The sequence below is a fragment of the Bombus huntii genome, chromosome 6, assembly GCF_024542735.1.
Source record: "Bombus huntii isolate Logan2020A chromosome 6, iyBomHunt1.1, whole genome shotgun sequence".
Classification (NCBI taxonomy): Eukaryota; Metazoa; Arthropoda; class Insecta; order Hymenoptera; family Apidae; genus Bombus; species Bombus huntii.
The window spans coordinates 8,474,765-8,493,508 of NC_066243.1; the positions used below are offsets into that span (position 1 = coordinate 8,474,765).

General features: G+C 30.3%; 5 protein-coding genes across 12 annotated transcripts in view; 2 read left to right on the forward strand and 3 right to left on the reverse strand.

Moving 5' to 3' along the window:
* The window catches only part of LOC126867038 (uncharacterized), a 35,069-nt gene extending 28,098 nt beyond the window's left edge, over positions 1-6,971 (forward strand). For all 3 annotated transcript variants that reach the window (XM_050621138.1, XM_050621139.1, XM_050621137.1), the window contains exons 8-9: positions 6,223-6,467; positions 6,537-6,971. In XM_050621138.1, coding sequence (XP_050477095.1) covers positions 6,223-6,467; positions 6,537-6,839 — 548 coding nt within the window. In that variant the 3' untranslated portion in view covers positions 6,840-6,971. The remainder of the gene's footprint in view (positions 1-6,222; positions 6,468-6,536) is intronic.
* Positions 2,046-3,682, reverse strand: LOC126867073 (uncharacterized). Its single transcript, XM_050621214.1, has 2 exons — positions 3,178-3,682; positions 2,046-3,078 (listed from the first exon to the last, which is right to left on the reverse strand). Exons 1-2 carry the CDS (start codon positions 3,452-3,454, stop codon positions 2,690-2,692), a joined length of 666 nt encoding a protein of 221 aa, XP_050477171.1. The 5' UTR covers positions 3,455-3,682; the 3' UTR covers positions 2,046-2,689.
* LOC126867076 (uncharacterized) lies at positions 4,814-6,151 on the reverse strand. The gene is made up of 2 exons (XM_050621216.1): positions 5,667-6,151; positions 4,814-5,585 (listed from the first exon to the last, which is right to left on the reverse strand). Exons 1-2 carry the CDS (start codon positions 5,800-5,802, stop codon positions 5,083-5,085), a joined length of 639 nt encoding a protein of 212 aa, XP_050477173.1. The 5' UTR covers positions 5,803-6,151; the 3' UTR covers positions 4,814-5,082.
* LOC126867048 (deoxyribodipyrimidine photo-lyase-like) lies at positions 6,961-9,696 on the reverse strand. Of its 3 annotated transcripts, none has more exons than XM_050621160.1 (7): positions 9,500-9,696; positions 8,746-9,322; positions 8,553-8,679; positions 8,150-8,478; positions 7,528-8,078; positions 7,221-7,462; positions 6,961-7,147 (listed from the first exon to the last, which is right to left on the reverse strand). In XM_050621160.1, exons 2-7 carry the CDS (start codon positions 8,818-8,820, stop codon positions 6,987-6,989), a joined length of 1,485 nt encoding a protein of 494 aa, XP_050477117.1. In that variant the 5' UTR covers positions 8,821-9,322; positions 9,500-9,696; the 3' UTR covers positions 6,961-6,986. The 3 variants fall into 3 exon arrangements, with proteins under 3 accessions (XP_050477117.1, XP_050477118.1, XP_050477119.1); XM_050621161.1 differs by having other exon boundaries at positions 8,746-9,325; XM_050621162.1 differs by lacking the exon at positions 8,746-9,322.
* A 137-nt stretch (positions 9,697-9,833) lies between these two features.
* On the forward strand, positions 9,834-18,142 carry LOC126867029 (integrator complex subunit 6). Of its 4 annotated transcripts, XM_050621119.1 has the most exons (10): positions 9,837-10,225; positions 10,331-10,682; positions 10,860-10,937; positions 12,151-12,390; positions 12,484-12,664; positions 12,754-13,478; positions 13,557-13,829; positions 13,910-14,243; positions 14,350-15,093; positions 15,203-18,142. In XM_050621119.1, the coding sequence occupies exons 2-10, from the start codon at positions 10,566-10,568 to the stop codon at positions 15,409-15,411; spliced, it is 2,901 nt and encodes a 966-aa protein (XP_050477076.1). In that variant the 5' UTR covers positions 9,837-10,225; positions 10,331-10,565; the 3' UTR covers positions 15,412-18,142. The 4 variants fall into 4 exon arrangements, with proteins under 4 accessions (XP_050477077.1, XP_050477076.1, XP_050477078.1 ...); XM_050621121.1 differs by lacking the exon at positions 9,837-10,225 and having other exon boundaries at positions 10,660-10,777; XM_050621120.1 differs by lacking the exon at positions 10,860-10,937 and having other exon boundaries at positions 9,834-10,682.
* Positions 18,143-18,744: the final 602 nt, after the last annotated feature.

The following is an 18,744-nucleotide window of genomic DNA, read 5'->3' on the forward strand; positions in this document are numbered from 1 at the left end:
TTACTATGTAAAACTTTGCAATAAAAAGTAATTAGAAAGATATGTACATTTTTATGATTTTTCAATTTCGATAATTTTTATCGTAATTATTTTATAACTTCTAAAATAACATTTATAACTTCTAAAATATTCTAGACTTAAATATATATTTATATGTATATATAAAACAATAGTCTAAAAATGTGAGAACAGTTTTTTTTATCTAAAAATACAGGTTTTTATAAAAAAATATGCGAAGTTAATACTGTCGCTGAGAACACGCACTCAATTGCAGGGCAATGTCATAAAAAAATGACTTTAAAAGCAGTTTTATAAGTTTTCACTTCTAATTAATCCAAAAATAGTTATAAATCGATTTGAAATAAATCTTCTTTGAATACTATATATCCTCCCAGTATATAATAACTATTTCATATAAATCTATAAAATTAATACAAATTTTGCTTTATGTACTACATTTGCATTACTAAGTTTAACCATTTGAGTGCCACTGTTCTTTGCTGTTTCCCAATAAAAAATTGCGGCACGATAGCGCTTTTTTCATTCCATGTCCAAAAATGGCAGGCGGCGTGATAGCGCTTGTTCTATTCCTCGTCTAAAACTGCCAAGGAGCGTGATTGCGCTGCTTTATGTTTATATACGATAAGTCTTATTTCTTTCAGTTTAATGTTATTCTAATATCCTTTTGAGCATAAGTACTGACATCAATGGGTTTAAATCATATAAAAATATTATTTAGATATTTTATGGCATTTATGTAAATTTCAATAATATTTGCATCCAAATGTTAGACTGAAATTAAAATTCGTCTTTTCATCAACTACCTCGTTAATATAAACATATATTTCATTATCGTTTTTTATAGTCTACTATATATAATTTAGTTCATTATATTATTACAGCAATGGTTGTTTAGAAGAATAAAAACATGTACATTTACAAAGTATAATATTACTCAAATTTTGTCTTAATTTACCTAAGACTGAACAATAACTGTAAAGACATGTATCGACAAAAAATGAGCATACTGTTATTATCGGTTTCACAACCTAGAGCACTGGGATTTTTTAACACAGGATATAAGAAACGCAATAGCGCCACTTGGCACTCAAACGGTTAACATAAAGCTAATCAGAAAGACATGAATGAAATAACTGCCAAACCATATGACCATAACAAATAGCTATGGTTTGATTATATTAGTCAGTCTGTATGCCAATATTGCTCTCCAAATATTGATACTGCTAAAAACAATAGAGTACCTGAAATTTAAAAATTATTTGAAGGTCATAAACGTGCTTTGCTTATTTAACTGATATATTGTTGAAAACTTCTACTTACCTACTGTGACACAACACACGAAAGCAGTAGCTAAAAGCATCCATTCACATTTCATTACAAATTTCAAAGGCCAATGGACTAAGATCAATACAATCACAACTTGTGCAAAGAATAAGAGTAAAAAAACAGATGTGACAAATGTTTGCACAACCATCAGTCACTGGCAATAATCATTTTCTAATTACATAATATTCTTTGAAAAAAATGTGGTGACACCCAACAAATTGTTTTTTGATTTTTTGCGAAGTTAAGAATATGAGTATCTAATAAGCTGTTCAAAACAATATTCCTAGAATTACATATATTTAAAATTAGTGAAAATCTCTTTTTTTTTAATTTAAATCCAGTAGGGACTGAAATGAAATTAATTTAACAATCAGAAGATATCTATAAACATAGCGAAAAAATACATAATAAACAATTAATAGAGGTTATGAATGTTTTTCACTCACTGCAAGTCTACGAAATGATATTGCTTACTTAAAGCGCGATAATATTCTTGTTCATCAACAGACATTATTATTATTTTGCTTTTTTCTTTAAGCCTTAAAATATTCTATTTATCGTAAACTTGCTACACCACATTCGTTTCACTACCAGTAATGTACCTTAGTTTTAGTTGACATCCTGCAAATTTTCTACTTTCTATAGTCAGATCAGTGGTTCTCAAACAAAAACAAAATAATATATAAATAATAACTATATTCAACATTTAATCTTATCTTTATTGAAGTAAAGATATATTACAAAAACGATGCATTGTGCCTAGTTAAAAACAATTTTTTTATAATTTACAGTCAAGGACGAATAATTAAATTAATTCATATAATTATGTTAGTATTTTCATATGTGTAAATTACACTAGTCTTTACAAATCTTGTACATATAAATTGACCATTGGCAGTAAATGTTTACATTGTAAAACTTATACAACTTTCCATAACAACTTCTTATAATTCAAGAAAAAAGAAATTTTTCTATTGGATACAATTGAGATTACTCTTCCTTTGCTAAAATGATTAACTTTAGATATATTTCCATTAACTTTCACTTTCAGTATAATTTAATTTCCAAAAAGTTAATAAACAAGTAAAACAACAATAAAAATACAAAGGTTCCCTTCTCATTCCTACTTAATACAATTTATACATATCTTGTATATATAAAACTTGTATATATAAAACAAAAATACAAATCTTGTTTTATAACATACTTTGTACTAGAATAATAGAAAACATATCTTACATTATACTATTATTAAAAACTAGCTAATATATGGATGGAATGACATTACAAAATTTTAGCACTAAATTGTTGTGCAAGTCTCATGTAATAATAATACTCTGACTCATGTACGAGATTCAAGCTGGAATCTTGTTTGAGATTCTTTTAAATACTCTCGTTTTTTACGTTGAACATTTGCTTCAACGAGGAGAAGAACTCCTGCTATAATTGTCCACATACTACCCACAGCTGCTATTATAAAGGACCAACCAAAGAAATTGTTTGCATGTCCAGGCATCCAGCCATCAGTATTTCCAAGGCAAGCAAATATAATTACTGCTAGTCCACCACTTATTCCACCAACAAACAGTAAACTTCCAATTGTCATAATAAGTTGTACATAACGTTTCTGTTCTGGATCACAACATAGAGTGAACAATAATATCAATACAAATGATACCATACTCAACAGGAAGCATAGAGTAAAGAAAAACTGTGTTGCTATCATAAATGCTGTAACAAAGAAATTAAGATTAGTGATACAATGACAACATGTTACTTTGATAAATTTATAAGTATTAATGGGAATGATTAAGCTAAAAAGAAACTTACGAGGTAATAGAAAGCCTCGAATGTCAGAATAACCTGCAGTGAAGGGATCATAAACCCATCTACAACCAACAAAAAAGCGTCTGGGTGCGTCCATTTCTTGAGGATTTGGAAGTGATCTAAAGCAATGCGTCCACAAGCCTAATTTGTCGAGTTTTGCGCCAGTGATACGATAATCACTCACTAACCATGCTGGTGTACCAAATGCAACGCAAACACACACGAAAGCAGCGATAAAGACACCGACACCCACATTGCCGGAAAAGCTTCTTTTCTTCATTGTGAAAAAATTGTTTCGTGAATGATCACGATGTAAAACAACGCGTACGACAAACAATTCAAATCTACTGATCTAGTAAAGATCCCACGGCATTAACCACACCCAAACACGTTATGTTGTGTGATGACCATGTAGCTTACCATACCATCCAACCTAACCTTGTAAAATCGTGAGTATCCCACGAGTACAAACTAGCAGTTATGACAAGGAAAGGGTTCTCAATGCCTAATTAAAATATTATTTAAATATGTCAACTATATTTAAAAAAGAAATTTTAATGAAATATCTTTTTTCTGTTATCAGTTACGAAACATAGGCGATATAATAGTCATTTATTAACATTCATACATTTAAATGATAAATGCTGTTAAACTGTTAAAAACTGCTAAAAATTGCTAAAAAGCACATTAAACATTTTGCGTGATATCTAATAATGTTAAAGTTAAAAAATCTTTATATTATTCAAATACTTAATGAAAGGTGCTGTAAATGCTATAGAATGATAAACAAAGACTTAAAATGGGAGACGCTGCTAGTATGAGAATTTTTTATAAATTTCTATTGTAGTAACGACATTACGTCATTGACGTTTCAACTGAATTACATATTTCTACATCGCGAAATCTTAAATAGTAAATGAAACGGAAATACTAAAATGTATTTCTTCTTATTTAGGTCAATTTTCTCGGCTATTAAAGTTTTTAATAATAAAAATTTACGAAATCAATGTAAACTATTAAGTTTAAAGAGATAGCTCCGAAAAATGATAAAAAAGATTTCTAACGAATTATTGTTTTGTATTTTATAAAAAAGAATTTGTTTAATTCATATCCATAAACTTCAATTAAAATTCTTGGAATCGATATGACTTATTCTACTATTCAGTTTATGTATGATTCACCGAGATGCAATTCACATTACTTAATGTCATTAAAATTAAAACAATATCGCAAAAAAATATTCATGATGAAATTGAAATTTACTATTCATTATACGTGTCATTTTATTAATAATTTTACGTTTCCGTAAATATTGTTAAATATCGAAGGATGATACGGAACCAATAGTAACACCTTTTCCAGGTGTGATCGATATAGTACGTGAAATTGTAGAAGTTGCTGATTAAAATAGGAGCTAAACTAGGTCAACAACTTACACCTGACGTCGATCTTCGTGCACGCAATCTTAGTCGTAACTCACGTTGAATTATTTCCCCCGATAATAAAATGGGTCAGAGTTTGACCATATTTACCATTTGCAACCTAATTATTTTGCTTTAATCCGCAACTTATGCATATATTTATTTGTCAAAAAGGCAAATATGACAGAAAAATTAACATAAATGCGAAGAAGAGGAGATATGATTTCGAACAAATTACTTTATTCAACTTCATTCTTCATATAATTCTCTAACATTTCACTTCACTTGCATAATTAAGGCCACTTATATCTAAAATCTCTTCTATGGACGGATTCGTTAACAAAGTTAACATACAAATTATTTTACAAAACAATAAATACAGCATATTTATGTAACATTTTATTACAAAGACGTATAAAATATTTTTTTTATATTATTACTTCCAACTTCCCTCAAAAGTATATAAAAAATTATTGCATTTATAACTTTAAATGGTTGTATGTGTTTTTTGTTCTTCCCGTAATATTCTTTCTTGTTTCTTTCTGTGCCTACGGCCTTCAATCAAAAACAATGTACCTGCTATAACCAAAGTAAAACTACCAATAACAGCTAATGCATAAGACCAGCTGATGTTATTATGCTCCCAATTGGGCATCCAGTCTCTACCATCGCCTCGTGCACCAAATATTATAACAGCAATAATACCACACATTCCACCTAGTACCAAATTTCCACCAGTTGTCCATAGAAGCAACTGATATTTATCATGATGTTGTGAGCAACATGTATATAATACATTTAAGAAACCTCCTATTAATAATAAAGTCAGACATAATGTAAAAAAGAATTGTGTTGCAACAAAAAAATCTGGCAGGAGTATATCATGTATTATGTAATATTCTTCTTCAAACACCCACCAACAACCATAAAATTTAGTGTCATACAAATGATGCGGATCTCCAAATCCTTGGAAGCATACCTGCCATAAACCTATAATAACATTTTATAAGGCAATATAGTATTTAAATAGTATTTTTCTTACTAATATGTCAAATATGTAAATCAAATTACCGATTTTGACAAATTTTGGATTTTCCAATTTTCCATCGGTTTCAAGCCAGTTGGGTGTGGTGAACGCAATGATGATTGAAAGAAATGCAAGTGCTGTGCATATAACAGCAGCTTTACCGTTTAGAGTTTTACTCATTCTATTGCTTTATTTTGTAAATATTGTTTAAGTTTGACTTATTTTACGTGGTTTTCAGATTTGCTTTTAAGCAGTTTTAGGTTTTAAGTCGGAATGTGGTAATGTGACACATACACTATGCGTTATGTTTTGCGTTGTGTATGCGGTATGCGTCTATGAGACGATGAAACAAATGATTAATAGATGTCCATTCACATGAAGAATTTTTAGCGCTCTAGCAGCGCTCCATATTGCGAGGAATGCATTTAGTCTTAGCGCCATTATTTAAATAGCATCTTAAAACCAAACAATTAGTATATAAAAATTACATCCAGTGTATTAAGATAAAAAAAAATATGTTTAATATAAAATTTAAAAAATAATTATATTTGTAAATTGAACTATGATGTATTAAAATCAAACATGACATTTATTTTTTAGTTTGGTATGAACCCACGGATGTGAACAAGGCAACTAAAGTATTTAAAGCAAAATCGCAATGGCAAAATGTTTTGCATTTTATATCACCAAATAGGAATGAACTATCAGCTATTGGGAAATATCTTGGCATATCGGTACCTGACAACAAATTACCTATAGACTTAGAAGAAGTAAAAACAATTGCAGAGCAAGTAGCTGAATTTATCCCAGTGGTTATAAGTACATTAGGATCACAAGGAGTATTGGTAAATATTTAATAATTGGAACAAATCTAAGAAAATATAAATATAGAATTTAATAATTATTTTTTATAGGTCGTTCGTAAAGCCCTTGGAAATGATCCCTTTTATGATAAAGGAGGAAAATTGGTTGCTCATACTATGGTCACTTCTCGCCTATATCCCCCCTTATCTTTTATTTCTGATGATCCAAAAGAAACATACAATGTGAGTGGTTGTGGTGACTGTCTTACTGCTGGAATAATTTATGGAATTCATAAAAATTTAGATGAAACCAGCTGTCTTTCCTTAGCTCTAAAGGCTGCTGCACTTTCTTTAACTTCATTAGATGCAGTCCCCACTTCACTTTCATTATTATGCAATGATGCACAACATTGATAAATATTAACCATTGGAAATTATATATTGGTATAAAATACTTTAATTATATATAATATATATTTTTATAAGATAGAGATTAAATGTGGACGGATAGATTTTAATAAATAATTAATAACTGTATAATTATAATTAGTGGCTTTGCTTTTATATAAGTTCATTAGCTTTCTTCTTTCCCCATTTCATAACAAATTCGGCAACATTAAATTTTCGTTTACATCCATTATAATTCATATATCTTATTTTCCCAAATATATCTCTTTCTGGCCAACCATGATCATGGACACCACAGATAGACCACATGCAACCTAGAAGCACAAATAAAATATACATATTGTGTAATAATAAAATACATCACAGAAGGACAGATAGAGAACTGACCTACATAACCATTCGGATCACAACCATCGATACTGTACTTATTATTTAAATAATTGGCCCATTCTAAAGCAATCTCAGGTGTTTCAGTCCATTCTAATAATTTCTTTGCCCAATACATTCTTAAGAATCCATGCATTTTTCCTGTTATTATCATTTGATTTTGACATGCATTCCATAAGTCATCATGTGTTTTAGAATTTTCCAACTGACTTAAAGAATATACATATTTTCTTGTATCCTTCCTAAATGTAATAAAATGTTAACAATAATCCAATGTACACAACTTGCAATAAATAATATAAATTACCGATGTTTATTTAGTGTTTTTATAGCCCAAGGATAGGCACCTTCAACAAGATCGTACTTTTCATTATAGAAACAAAAATTATCACTAAGTTCTCTTCTAATAATAGCCTCCTCCATGAAGGATTCAACTGATTTTTTATACAATCCTTTATATTCTTGTATTTCCAAAATACAACGTTGTACTGAGATCATACCAAAATGAAACCAAGGTGATAAATTACTGATGGCATTTGACAAAGGATTATTACGTTCATCTCCATATTTTTGTAAGTGATTCTGTATAAAATTTTCAAGTTCCTTAATACCATTTCTATATCCTGGTTTAGCCCATGTAATTTCAGTTGTTGGCTTACTTGCTTCTACATCTTGCAAAGTTATATCCCAATTGTTGTTTTCAAATTTTTCTTTTGTTAAATATGGGTGCTTAATAACAGGAGGAAATTCTGTTAAAAATTCCTGTAATTTTGTATTTATTTTATTTCTGATGGTTTTAGCAGCAAACTCCTGTTTTGATGATGCATACCAGCAAGGCACAATATTATGAGCATCTATCTTTGAAAGATGTATATTAACATATCAAATGATTATCTGTAAATTACATCATCAATTAAAATCGTATTTACTTGATAAATAGGGACATCTTCTGGAAGATTCTTTTGTACGTTATCGATCCATAACATAGGTAACTTCAGTGGATAAAAATCAACGATCACAGCTCCCATGTTATATGTTTTTACAAATTTAAGAATACTCTCATTTGGTTCACCATGTAAAAGATGAAAGTTTAGATTCAGTTGTTTGCATTCTTCTTCAATCTCCATTAATCCTTTTAAAAGAAATTTGTAATATCTCATAGAAGCATTTAGGAAACTTGGCATTATGCAAAAACATATATGGAGGGGTACATTTCTTTTCACAGCAATTTTCTGGGCAAAGAGCAGAGCCCAATTGTCTAAAAATGTTAAATCTTATTAATAAACTAATAATAATGAAAGAACTATGTAGAACTATGTATTAAATATATACCTTGTGTCCTAATATCACGAAACATCCAATACAAGATACCCTTACAGTTTTCTTTAACATCATTTAATTCGCTTAAATGTTTAATACGTTGTTTATTAAAATTAAATGTCATAATAGATTCAGATACCTAAAAAATAACAAAATATTCAAAGAAGTATATTTTGCTAATTTTCTTAAAAAAGAATCATCTTACATTTTTTCTATTCTCTTCAAATTTTTTTAGAAGATTGACAACTTTTTTGCGCTTAGATGGATTTAGCTCATCCATATTTTTGTGTACAATTTTATTTATACTAAATAATACTGAAATATCTATACATATAATACTTTGTACGATTCTTACAACTTTTGAACTTAACAACTTACGACTATAGAATATTAAATCATATTACGCAATACATATATCTTACAGCCTAGAATATATGAAATATAGAACAATTTATCTAAATCATTTAACCTAGCTAAAACGCTACTAACTTAGAGTTAGAAACCCGCCATATTAGAGTCCGTACTGTTACTTATTTTCTGATTGGTTATTCCCTTGAATCAGCTGTTTTATTATGTTCATATAATTTTTAATAGACTTCAAATAGGTAAAAATAGAAAAATGAAAGATAACTGGAGGACACAGTGCACCATTAAAATGAAAGAAAACGTAAAAATGGATGGGTAAAAAATTATTCAATAATATATATGATTCAAAGCAATTTATTTTAATTCGTTGTAACATATACAGCAAATTCCTTACGCATTGTTTGTTTCTTCGCTGACTGCTTGATATCATTGAAACAGAATAAATCAAAATATGTTGGGTTACATACATTACACAACACACATTCCATTATATACTATTACACGATTATAATGAAAAGATAAGAAAGATAAAAAAGAAATATGCAATCAAAGCAGCGCAAAATCTTCCTAACAAGATAAAATAAATAGGTTACCTATTAATTGTAACATTATGTTTCTTCTTGCATACATGTATCTATTCATTTGGACAAGTTGAAACAAACCCAACTTTACGACACACTGTGTGATCGTAGAACGTATAAAATGTGTAGAAGTAGTATGTAACAACTATTTTATTCGATAGAAGTAAACAGCGTTTCGATACGCACTTATACAATGTCGAAACACGATGCGTTTTATACATACAGTGATAGAGATGAAAGTTTACTTGGAGGGAGAACAGCCAATAGAAATAAATTCCACGAAGTCATGTGGTTTGCGACGCAGTGTAACCACGAGCAAGATAAAGCTACCGTCAACAGAGACGAATGAAACGTAGAAAGAGAAGGTTAAGTTTTGTTCTCGTTAAATTGAAAGAGTAAGAAAGAACAGTAGGTAAAGAGAAAGACAGTCGTATATACATCGGTAGTAAGGAAGGAGATGAAGGACTGAGAACGATAGAAACTATACGTGAAAAGACAAAGGATATCGTGAGAGCGAGAAAGAGAAAGATAAAGGAAGGAGAGAATAGGAAACGAAGAGAGGGACAGACGAAGGAACGAGCGGACAGACTGGCAGACGGACTTGTCCGACTCGCGATCTCGTGGCTGCGTTTCAGCTGCTGTCCCGTGTGCCGCTATTCACCAGGCACATTCGAGCACCAGAGGCGCGCGACGTAGCAGTAGATATTCGGTTCGGTATAGAGAAAGAGGGGAAAATACGTACATATATATACATATTAATATATATATACTATACATACACGTATACACATACATACATACATACAAACATACATACATACATACATACATATATATATATAGGAAAAGAGGGAAAGAGAAGTAAAAAGAAAAGAAAGAGAGAGATCGAAAAAGAGTAAGAACGAAGCGGGCGCCGTTACGATAAAAGAAGTTTTTCGGAGAGCGTATTCGGGAGCGTTCAATGGTCGAAGCAGCTATGCGCCACGCCGTCGTAGGGCTGTTAGCTAGCTAGTTCTGACTACGGGAGGTCTCGGGCCGCAGTTACGACCTCGAGAACGAGCGGGTTCGCCTCGCGAAGATGACCATAATAGTCTTTTTGATCGACACGTCGGCCTCCATGAATCAGAGGGCATATTTGGGCGGGCGACCCACGCTTTTGGATGTAGCCAAGAGCGCCGTGGAGACTTTCGTGAAGGTACGCTAGTCAGACAGCTTTCCCGGCCGGGAGATTCAATTGTGATTGCTGTGCCCAATCATTAGCTCGTGTGCCATTGTCAAAAAGAGCAACGTGTAATAACGGACTCCCTGCCTTTTACTTTCCTGCAACTCGTAATTTTTAATCGTTTAATCCTTTTTTCTTTTTTTTCTGTAGGTAAGACAAAGATCACCAGAGAGTCGTGGAGATCGTTACATGCTCCTGACCTTCGAAGATCCGCCCCAGAATATCAAGGTATGTTTTTCTTCGTATTACACTTGCTTTTACATTCGTATCTTTCACACTTTTTATCCTTTTCCCTTTTTCTTGTTCCTAAGATTATTGCATCTCTTTCTTACACGCACACATACGCTAGCTAACTACCATGTATAGTGTCTCATGCATAAAACTTTCAATTATATCTTTTCTCTCAAATATCTTTTCTGTTTTTCTTTTCAAATGCATCCATGATTCGTTGTCTTATATGACCAATCGATGCATTCATGCAGAATTGCCATGTTATTGGTCCCCTTCGATTGCTGAATAATTGATAGTCAGCAAGAAGGCAGCGAAGTGCAGCGTGCACTTGCCGTATCTTCTGTCCTCGGTTACGGAAGAGCAGCATTGTGGGTAGTAATACGCGAGTGGGGGCCTGCCCACGAGGGTTTCTTTCTTTATGGTTACGTGCGCGCCAAATTTACGAAATTGATATACACAATTTCGTTGATAAGACAAACTCACATGTGCTTTCCTTTTTAAATTTTAGAATCTATGCTTTGTTAATCCCTCTCCAACAAAAATTTTCTTTTAATTTTATAACAAAATTTTGATTTCATTCCATCCTATTCAATTTTATGTTTATGAAATTTATTTATAAGTTGAAGTAGGTCTTTTTTTTCAGAATTGAACATGATGATCAATTAAGAATGGCCCAAGGTTGAAAGTTGTTATAAGGATTAAGGTACTGTCACCAGTTTAGTAATGGTAGAGAAGTAAAATAAGTTTTCCATATGACAGTGGATCCTGAGACAATAAAGAATTATCATGCATTGGATAGAAGTTAATGTAAATATTGTTGATACAATGATGAATTTAAAAAATCACCAATGTGATTGACAATGAACATTGTGAATTTTTTATGGCTATTCTTTATTGTCTGCATATTTAATGTTACATGGAGGTTCTCATTATTGCAGAATAATTTTCTTCTCCTCCATTGTTGCTAAACTTTAGTGACAGAACTCCAAACCTTGTAATAAGTTACAATTTTGTATCTTTCTTGAATCATTAGCTTTGTCATTATTTTTGTTTTAGAAATAAATTGAAAACTAAAGATCAAGATTCTTCCAATATGGAAGACATTTCAATAAGAACATATATGATTTTTTATATTATTATATTACGTTGAAGAAGAAATTGTTTTCTCTTGGTTTTGATATATAACTAAACAAATACTCTTTTCTTCTAGGCTGGATGGAAGGAAAATTTAGCAACTTTTATGAACGAGCTTAAAAATTTACAATGCGTTGGGCTAACAACACTAGGTGCTGCTTTGAAACATGCTTTAGATGTCTTGAACATAAATCGTATGCAAACTGGCATAGATACATATGGACAGGGAAGATGTCCCTTTTATTTGGAACCATCAGTAATTGTTGTGATTACAGATGGAGGAAAATATACGACTAATAGTGGAGTTAATCAAGATGTAAGTTTCTTAATTGTATTTAAAAAGTAGAAATACCATCTTTTTCCTTTTTTATGGAAAAGATAATTGAAAAACAAAAAATGATTATTACAGTTTACACTACCAATGCACTCTCCTATACCCGGATCTGAACTAACCAAGGAGCCATTTAGATGGGATCAAAGATTATTTTCTTTGGTACTTCGTTTATCTGGAACTCCGGCTGTCGAAAGAGATACAGGTTTAGTGGCAAGTGATTCATCTCCTATAGATGCTATGTGTGAAGTTACCGGAGGTAAGGAAAAGAAAAATATTTTCATAAGATAATTTATTTTATTGCTGCTCATAAAAATACTGATATAAAAAATCTGTTACTCATTGTAGGTCGTTCATATTGTATAACATCTTTTAGAATGATGATGCAATGTATAGACTCTTTGGTACAGAAGGTTCAGTCTGGTGTGGTAATAAATTTCGAAAAAATTGGACCAGATCCTCCATCTTTAAATAACGAAACACAACATGCAGACGACGACGAAAATGAGGATGAAAATAATACAACGAATGGAGCACGGACATATCTTCCTAATCCAACGGTACCAGGAAACACAGCATGGCATTCTTGTAGAAGACTGATTTATGTCCCAAGATCTGCTCAGAAAGGTTTCGCGGTTGGATTCTGGCCGATACCTGAAAGTTTCTGGCCTGATCTGAGTGCTAGTTCTTTGCCGGCTAGATCGGCACATCCGAATGTAAAATTTACTTGCACCAGTCAAGAGCCTATGGTGATAGAAAATCTTCCATTTGATAAATATGAATTAGAACCAAGTCCGTTGACGCAGTACATATTAGCCAGAAAACAACCGACAATATGTTGGCAAGTTTTTGTGGCGAATTCTTACAAATCAAGTGAAGTGGGTCATCCATTTGGATATTTAAAAGCAAGCACTAATTTAACGTGCGTAAATTTGTTTGTCATGCCTTACAACTATCCAGTACTTTTGCCTTTGTTGGAAGAACTGTTTAAAGTGCATAGATTGAAACCAACGAATGAATGGCGAACACAATTTCAAAATTACATGAGAACAATGCCCACTTATTATGCAGCAGTAAGTTTTCAATTGATTATCAGAATATTTAATTACTTTATTAGTAAATTTGAATAATAGTGCAATTTTGTATTACAGTCCCTCAGGAGAGCTTTAACTAGAATGGGTGCACCTACACCATTAGCTCAAACATTAATACCTGATAATATGGATAATTCGTTATCCTATAGTGTCTTAAATTATTTAAAACGATTAAAAAATCAAGCTAAAATTGAATTTGATAGACTATGTAATGAAGTTCTTTCCAAACAACTTGCTACTGCCAATATGACAAAAAATTTAGTGAATGGTAGTACAACAGTAACAGAAGGTGTAAGGGTTATTCCTAGAACTCCTTTAAAAAAAGATTTGGTAAATATTTGTTATTATCTACTATATAAAAATATTTGTGTTCTTACAGAATTAATGTTGTTTTTTAATCTAATCTTCAGGTATCACATCCATTATTACAAGATAAATTTACCGGATTGAGGGATCAATTAAATGAATTTGGTGGTTTTGTAGTCGGATTAATTAGAAATCAACAACGTGGTGCGCATAGTTATAGGAACGCATTCGACGTTCCACGAAAATCTTTGTTAGATCAAGTTGTTAGAATGCGAGCCAACTTCCTGCAACCTGGATTGCTGCATACAAAATTACTTGATGATGATTACGTTCACTCAATGCCCCTAGCACAAATGGGAAATTATCAAGAATATTTGAAACGTATGACTCCACCATTGAGAGAAATAGAAAGTGCTCCAGTTAGACAACATATGTTTGGTAATAGTTCAAAATATTTGATAACTAATCTAGTTATTTTAATTTAAAAATATCAAGTTTACATTTATGTTAAAAGAGTATCTAATTTCTTGTGATTAAATTCCAGGTAATCCATTCAAAATAGATAAAAGAATGATGGTCGACGAAGCGGATATTGATATGGTTGGTGCAACATCTTCAACTTCCAAGGGCGGTCTTAAACGTAGCTTGCCTGCATCGGATGGAGGAGGGTCGCCTGCTTCGAAACCACCGCCAAATAAACGAAAACCGGGTCCAATTCCTAAAGATGTAGTCGTACGGAGACCGTCGTATACGCCTACGAATACTCCACCGAGTTCGCCAGTACCATGGGTTGACGATACGAAAAATCAAGTGACCCCAACTGCCGACTCGAATCAAGTTTCATCAAATATAACAAATTCTACACCTAGTGTATCAAATGCGCCGTGTATTAATTCGCCGGAGAAATTAGTAAATGGCCTTGCAGAAATGCCAACAATACCAGTTTTCGAACCAATTCCAGTGGAACATACTAACAATCACATGGATGTTCCACCAACTTTAACACCGGTAGTTAATAATGTTGATACACCTAAGAGCGAAGTGAAAACCGAGAAAACGGAAAATGTTAAGAATGAGTGTAACAATCTACCTCTTAATGATTGTGTTGAAAATAGTGTGAGAGTTGAAAATTCGGTTGATGAACGATTGTCTAATCATATCGAAGAAAAACGCGAGTCCAAAGTAGAAAAAGACAAAGTTTTGACGAAAAAAGAATTGGAAGATATTAGAAGACATAATTTGTCCGTTCGAGAACTTGTATATAAGGAAGTACGAAGAAGAGGTACAAGTAAGTTGAAATGGATACGTATTTCTATTATCTTTTTATGTATATCTATAGTCTATGAAGAAGGGAATCTACAAAATAATTTATACCAATAATTATAATCTTGTTTCAGATTATGAAACACTATTTTCACATTTACACCAAATTCAAGGGACTCTAGATATACGACTTGCATTTTTGCGAGATATTGTGAAAGAATCATTACGATTTAAAAGACGTAATTTGGCATCATTACTAGAAGATCATTTGAAAAATCTACAAGAAGATAACTGGACTGTAAACCATAAGGTGAATCACAATGGTGCCACAAAAATAAGTTAAGAATTCATTGCATAATCGGGGCATTATTTCGATAACGAAAAGTACGAATTCAGTGAATGAGATGCAGAAAGTATAAGAGGGATACAAAATACCCCAATAAAAGCAAGTCGTACATCTATAAAGCGATAAGCGTACTAGCGTTTAAGGATGTATGTTGCCAAGGCGCGAGAAGTGATAATAATTGTTAAATCTAATGAAACAAAATAGCATTCTGTACGTCAACCAAGGAGATATGATTTCAGTACTTCTCTTGTTCTTTATTTTGTTACTGTACAGTTGGTAGAAATATGTTTTGTTCTGTATGAAAGATCAGAAAATCTGTGTTGCGACAATAAAATCTTTTTAGCAACAATTTAATAACTTTATAAACATTATTTAACATTCTGGATATAAATTTATTATACAATTTGTAATAATTTTTTAGTTTTTGGATTTGATATTAGAGTAAAATTACTGTATGCTATTCCCATTATATCTTTCTTCTTATCTAAAAAAAAAAAAAAAAAAGGAAGAAAGAAAGAAAATTCATATAAATTTTAAGTCTCAAATGCAGGCATTTGGGATACTCCACATTTTGGGTAATAATTAACAATTGTAACTTCTTCTGTTTTTCAAATAAATTGATGTAAATATAATGCCCTGAAAAAGTACAACAGTATTAGAGTAGTACAATTTTACCAACTGTACGACCAAAATTAATAATAAATTTAAACAGAAATGACTATATGTTTTCTTTGACTAAGTTTTCTTTATATATATATATTTTTTTTTTTCTAAGATTTTAGCATGTACTATATTGTGATCTAGTGTATAAATGCAGGTTCAAGGTCATTAACATATAAAGTAGTTTGTAAATTTAGTTGTGTATATTATTAATAGTATGAAACTATTTGGGTCTGATTTTTATAAACTGGAAAGATGCTTAATATGCAACATTAAAAATTTAACACATATCTTTTGTTTAAAAAGAGGTTGTAAAAATTTAAATTTTGTAAGTAAAAGATGCATATTATTTTATCATGTAATTTGCTAAATTAAAATACTTTGAAAATAGAACTTGTTTGATCATAACAAATCTTTCTTTTCTGATTTTTCTAGCTTTCTCAAAAATGGAATTTATTAAAACATTTTCAATGAAGGGTTGACAGTGCCTAATGCTATTGAAAATTAGTGTAAAAACGATTGTATTTATTTTTAATCCACTTCAACGATTTTGTTTCAAATGTATGTCTTATTAAAAAATAACAAACTATTGAACTGGCTGTAAAAATAAAATTCTTAATAAGAAAAGCCAGGTATATTTAAAATAAATTTTATTGTTATTACTTTAATCGTTATTTTACATTGAGTAGAAGTGGGTTGAAAAAAGGTATACAGTAATAGCAATGATTTATATAAATAATTAATAATGTCAAAGTCACTTGTTGCTATCTATAAGGAGTAATAGTGATTTGACCAAATATTAAGTGGATTGTCCTGGATTAAATGATCAGGCAGATTATCTTACCTATTAATCAATTAATTGAATCATGAGCATTATATGTGTACTAGAACTAAAGGAATTTCATCTGCACTGCATTCATTGTCATTATTCACATAAAAATAGGAAAGTTTTATGGGGCATACTAATAAATTACAACATATCATCTGTATCATTAAACAAATTTAAATATAAAGGGGCTTATTCTTTAATTTTCTCTGAATGCATTTTGATATAAAGATTATAATAATAGACATATATATTGCCCTTTTATATTTAAGGAATATTTTTTAAGTAAGATAATCAATCTGAACTTTTTTACAGGAACATTATATTCTGCTCTTTGTAAATTTAGTAGTGAAATTGTATATCAAATAGTATTTATTAATTGAAACCGTTAAATGTTTAATAAATTATTTTATAATAATGGAGCTTAGCTGAGTCTTGAAGACAATGATGCTAGACGCTTATTGGCTCCAAAGAGAAATTAATAAGAAAGTTGAATGAATATAACACAAAGTGCGATTCTATAATGAATTAATAGATGATAAGAAAAACTATGATGGGATAAGTAATACAATTACAAAATTTTTGTTATAGAAATTGTACTTTTTAATGTATTAATGTTTATTCAAGCAGATTAATTGAAGATGGTTATAAAAAATGTCAAAAATGTAGGAAAATACTTTGTACTATTTTGATTAAGATAATGCATCTTATAAGTTTATAAAAAAAGTGTTCGTTTGTAATTTTTTTCATGAAAGTGAATTTTATAATTCAAATATGTAAAAATCATTTTAAAAAATGAAAAATTATAAATTTAATACTTTTGCACATTAAAAAAGACTAAATTATATACTTTGAAGGAAAAGACTAGAAAAATATTAGTGTTTACAATTTTTTATGCCCTACAGTCCATTAAATTAAGATAATGATTTTATCAGCAAAATATCTTCAATTTACTTCTAAGTTCAATTCAAATTGTAATTTATTATATCCATATTATATATGTGTTCTTATTGTCTCCTTTAAAATACATTCAGTTGGTTATCCTTGTATCTAATGTATTAGTATGTGCGTTATTGTACATATACCACTGTAAATAAGCATATATTAACGGTTACTATCAAAAAACTTATATTGAAATGATTGTTCCATTTTTACGTTTATATTTAAAAAGAGAAATATAGCAAATAAGCTTAAAAAATAAATTAAAAGATAATTAAAACATTTTATATGGTGTGTTATTTTCATCTAATGTTTCAAATTAATTACGAAAATTATTCATTTACACATAAAATTTATGATCAAGTACTTGAATAATAAAAAGACGATTAATATACACTGGAATAGGTTATGTTTACCACACTTCGTACTGATATTATTTCAAGTTTGCTTTAAAATTTGTTCTAATATAAATACAGAATGTAAATAAAAGTTATATAATAAAAATAATAGTAGAAAATCCAAAAATCTATGCTCGACGATAATACCGATGATATTTATATCAAGTCAATGTGTCTTGTACGTAAACAATTACTGGTCAAATAATCTATATACACAATCTATATAAACAATCTTACTTTATAAATGGAGACATTACATAACTTCTTTTAGTATTATTTAAGAATAAAAATTTATTGCGTAGTCATCGAAAGTTTATAGCGGCAGATAAATATACATTCACGTTAAACAATTTCATTTAATAAATAACACATTGATATTGAAATATTGTAACACAAAGTTGTGACAAAAAGTTAATAAACATCTATTGTTGGCTTGATTATATTTATAACAGAAAGTATATATAATATTGTAATATTAATATTTATACATCAAACATTTATTTTCCA